General features: G+C 39.8%; 1 protein-coding gene across 1 annotated transcript; it reads left to right on the top strand.

The window, feature by feature from the left end:
* LOC139369790 (homeobox protein Hox-C10-like) lies at positions 1 to 4728 on the top strand. Its single transcript, XM_071109057.1, has 2 exons — positions 1 to 736; positions 3597 to 4728. Exons 1-2 carry the CDS (start codon positions 1 to 3, stop codon positions 3869 to 3871), a joined length of 1011 nt encoding a protein of 336 aa, XP_070965158.1. The 3' UTR covers positions 3872 to 4728.
* The last annotated feature ends 440 nt before the right edge of the window (positions 4729 to 5168 follow it).

Below are 5168 nucleotides of genomic sequence, written 5' to 3'. Positions count from 1 at the left end.
ATGGAATGTCCAAATAGAATCCCAGCTTCTATCTTCCATGTGGAACAGTTGGTAGGAGGATCCTCTGTGTCCAGAGATGAGGGCTATTTCGGCAGTTCCGGAATGTATGCTCAAAGAGTGGCGACCGAGTATGACTGTTCGACAGCGAGAAATTATGGAATCGCTTCTTCGCCTCTCTCCAAAACGGGAGCACAATCTCCGACAAACACGGCTCTCAGCGTCTACCATCAACATCATTACCTTTCGCAACTAAATGCTTTTGGGCCTGAATATAAAAATTCATCCCAGGTAGCACAGCCTGTTATCCGACCCCTGTTTCCATGTTCTTTCCCATCGGACAGTGTGAAGGAGAACTCAATGTTCTGCCTATATAGCGGAGATCCAAACGGACGCACGGATACAGTTGTTGGAACTTGTTCCTACACGCGGATGGCTGAGAGACGCCATCCCAGTCAAACGCACGAACATTCTTGTCCGGAATCCTCGACAGCTAATCGGTACCTAAGGAAAGAGAAGGCGCATGGCTTCGGATCAGAAAGTAACTTCTCTGTGTCCGGAATTGAGACAGATAATCCAGAACTATTTAACGACACCTGCGAAACCAATCAGGAGGCGCATCTGGCAGTGGCAGACAGTAAACTCGAGGAGAATCACAGTCCCACGAAACAACTGCCTGAGAAAGAGAACGTCCTTAAAACGGACGGTAGCACAGACAACTCAGACAGTGAGGTTAAAGGTAACACACACAAACACACACACACACACGCACAAAGGGTATATAACACGTAAACAAGCATATTGAGAGAGCGAGAACACACACGCATGGGTTATAACACATCAACAAGCATATTATCAGTGCGAGCACACACAGCCACAGTTTATAAGACATAAGCAAGCGTATCATCACACTCAGAGGAAGCACACAGTTGGACAAGCCAATATCATATGAGAAGAGGAACTGTTTTTTTGTGTTTTTTGATGTTATTGCGATGTTTAAACTTTTGATTTGAGATATAAATAAAGTCAACTAATACTTCAAACGATTATGCAACGCTGAGCCTTGGCATAGGCTTACATGCTATTTTTCATCATTGGTACAGTTTGTAGTAGGCTACAATTTTCAGCACTTGCAAACTTGATTCGATTGATAGGCAATGTTTTTTGTTACACTATTGGGAAAAAAAAGGTTCAGAATAGAACAAAAAAGGTTCCACATGGACCCTTTTGTAGGGTTCTTTGATCAGAATCCCAGGGGTTCTTCTTCCAAAATTGTTTCCATATGGAACCCTTGGGTTCTATATAGGGTTCTATATCGAACCTATTTCCATATATGAAGCAAGCAACCTTTTTTTTCTAGGAGTGTAAGCCAATAGGCTACACTTCCCTCCCAACACTATCTTTATAATTAGGATCTCCTAGTTCCTAATCTCGTTCCTTTTATTTGTAAATACAGCAACACAATAACAGTTAACGCGCCGTTAGACTACTTTTCGCTGTTTATCTTAATAGACTTCAAGGGTGAACACCAAAGGCGAGGCTGCGTGTACTCTTGACATTGTTTATTTAAGCAACTTTATTTCATACACTCAGCTGCCAGTCCATTACCAATTTGCTACGACCGACATTATCTGTTTAGCATTGAACTAATTGCAAGTTTGCATTGGTAAACCTTTGCAATGTTACTTGATAGTCTGCGTTTTTGGTTTTGATAAATTAAACTGCACAGTTGCAAATATATATTGCAGTTGAGATGACGCTCATTCATTCTTATTAGTCGCTACATCTCTCTTGGATATTTTATAATAAAGAAGCATTCTAGGCTACTAGTAAATTGTTCCTATCCAAAGGAATACGCACGCACTAATTACAGCAATGAAGACTTCAAAACAAAACACGATTCACTTTATGTGCGTCTAACGTAGCCTGGTTTATATCTAATTGGATTTATAACCGGAGGGGCCGCTTTCCCAGAAACAGATTAAGATTATTCCTAGACAACAAACGTCGTGTTCAATGGATATTCACCATTGAAAGTGCTTAGTCCAAAACGATGTTAAAACTGTGCACTAGAAACCGTCCCGGGAAGACAAACTGACAAAAAAAAACACATCACAAGGCATTAGCGTAGGAAAGTTTCTTGGAAGGTGAAGGGCAACGAAATGGCTGCTACATGATCGCTGCTGTTTTTCAGTTTGTCCACCTTTGAAACGACATTTTGAAGCTAAATTCTCGATAAACTATTTTTGTACGTGGAAAACAACACGTATTATGTACATAGGCTTCCTCAAGTTCATTGCATTTCATTTTGTAAGTTATGTGAACTTTAGGGTAATGGTGAATCGATTAGTATTATTAGGCATATTATTATTATTATTATTATTTATTCTACTTAGGCCTGTTATTGAGCATATGTTGCCACACCGCGTGCATCCGAAATTCACGCCAATGCTTACACAATGGTACTTTATCGAGTAACTCATGTTAAAATCAGGCAGATATGGGGCCTATGTACGTGTTGTTGAAAACAACTTGTGATTTAGGTCGAAATAGAATAAGTTGCTTCAGTCCCTAATTTCTCTCTACATTAAATCTGAAAATGAACATCAGATTCGTTACAATATTAATAACTTTCTATTCAAATATGACACTTTTATCCCAAATGTTTAAATAATAATTGATCAGTGATTCACTGAAAAATGAAGCGATGACTAGGCTACATAAAAACACTGGTCTGGAATAGTCTGAATGTGTAGGTTATAGGGCTATACCTTTGCGCAGTTCAATTACTAGGCCTATGTGATTTCCAGATTGTGTGAATAGTTGTATTTTTCGTGCCCGTTGAGACATGTAATCAAGACGGAAGTCAATAACATTTAGATTTGAAACCCCTCCGGACTCCTTTGTCGGTAGACTAGACAAGTCCGTCATATCCATCCCACTTACCAAGAGCTGTACTGTGGCATTAACTAATATAGGCTACATTTTATTTCTCTCTTTTAGGCTATTTATGAAGGGATTGAAGAACATAATGTAATTCTTATCGCCAAAAGGACCCAAATTACCCAGATGAATTATCCATTGATTTCCTTTATTTGCCTGATGAGATCTAGACAAATGTTTTTCTATAGGCCCTGCCTTTGTACTTAATTACTTCAATTGAACTTGAGTGAGCGTAGACTACTGAAGATTCGCAGATAATGCAACATTATTTGTAGGTCTACCTCTAAGAAGTGGTCATGTATCATCTCACTAAAAGCTAGAGTAGCCAAATTATATCGTCCGTGCATGAAGACATCGAAGTCAACAACAAGTTGTATAACAATTGGAGTAGAAATTAGAACGTTTTCCTTGCATCTCAGATGAGTGGGCCTACTCCTTTCAGCTAAAAATGGAAGTTGCAAATATAATGGTCGAATAGATTAAAAACGTGCAATGATATAAAATGGCAGGCAGAATACAAAAGCTATAGTTTTGTCGTCAAGACGTGGCCTTTGTAAGCTGATTAAGTCAGTGTAGTATTGTTTTCTATCACAAATAAGCCTATGGTTAGACTGTACACTGAGAATTACGTTAATTTAACTCATTCCTTTTTACAGGGGACAGATTGGAGAATGTCTTTGGAAACTGGCTCACAGCGAAAAGTAGACGGAAAAAGCGTTGTCCTTACACCAAACATCAAATACTGGAACTGGAGAAGGAGTTCTTGTTCAACATGTATCTGACGCGAGAGCGCCGCTTGGAGATCAGCAAGAGTATTGACTTATCTGACAGACAGGTCAAAATATGGTTCCAAAACCGACGTATGAAGCTCAAGAAATTCAACAGGGAGAGTCGAGTGAGAGAGCTAACCTCTGCTTATGACTATACTTAAACCTTACATCTTATTTGGAGATAAATACTTTTACGCGTAAGCTGCACATAGGCATAGGCACATAGGCATGCACACATACAGGAGAAAACATCTATATCAGGATAGGAATTGTAAGCCTTTCAAACATCTTCACGTTTTTTTCGAGTCCATGCATGGTTTTATGAAAAATGTAAGTTTCATGATCTGACAGTGAAATACTATGATGCTCTAAAGATCCACATTGTTTATAAGGCTGGATATTAAAGTGGCACTCCAGACTCCTTTTCACCTCATTTAACACCTGATGTAGTTAACAAAAGGCACATCTCAATAGGTGGTTCAGGTATGTCATGAAATACATAGCAAAAGTGGTGGTGTGGGGGGGTGGGGGCTTTCCTCTTTTCTTCTCTATTGCTCCTCTATTGTTCCTCAAGCAGGGGGATGCCGATGACATCACGAATTTCCATCAGACCAACTCCTTGAATGCCCTACTTCTTGAAGTTCGCGGTTATGTCTAGAAAACATTATTTTGCTCAAAAGTTGATGTTTTTTTAACCTGGGGTGTACTTTGCTGTATTTATACTTGGGATACATGTTACAAAAATCACGAAAGGAAGTTTTTAATTGTTTGTGAAATGTGTCTTAAAGTGACAGTCCTGTGTCTGAAATGGTTTCCATGCACTTTTAATGTAAACATTACTTGGTCTCTTCCTTTTCATCATTTCTGTTCTTAATGTTTTGTGTTTGATTATTTTGTCATTTCTGTGAACTTGTGCATTACAGCATCAAAGTGCATTAATTAACTTCTAAAGCATTATCCCAAGAATTATGTTGCTGGACATTTGTAAAGATATCAAATAAATGGGTTTGGAGCATCATTTACCCTGGTTATCCTTCCCTTTCGTGTCTTTTATGGCTTGCTTTGAGAAAGAGAGGGGCGAGAAAGGAGTGGAAAGACCGACCATATAGCGGTGATTTAAATATTAGCCAGGTGACCAATAAGTCAAGGTCATAAAATAGCAATGTCAGGATGGTCGGAGTACAGCGCCAGAGGTGGGTTTAATGATCTGCAAATATAATGTGCGCCGCGGCAGTAAAGATGCGTTTAAAGGTGAGGAGGAGGAACTCTATACCCACAGAGCCGCACTACGATGGGGCTGGTTTGCACGGGCACACGCCACTGCTTTCACCGGATGAGGGAAATGCGACATTCTCCAACGGGTGATGGAGGATAAAGAGACCGGGTGATTAAGGGAATGTATATAATGGCACAAAGTCCGCAACGAGACATGGCTGCAGGAGCATGGAAACGGATCCC

This window comes from Oncorhynchus clarkii, chromosome 17, assembly GCF_045791955.1.
Source record: "Oncorhynchus clarkii lewisi isolate Uvic-CL-2024 chromosome 17, UVic_Ocla_1.0, whole genome shotgun sequence".
NCBI lineage: Eukaryota > Metazoa > Chordata > Actinopteri > Salmoniformes > Salmonidae > Oncorhynchus > Oncorhynchus clarkii.
This window is presented reverse-complemented; position numbering and strand designations above follow the sequence as displayed.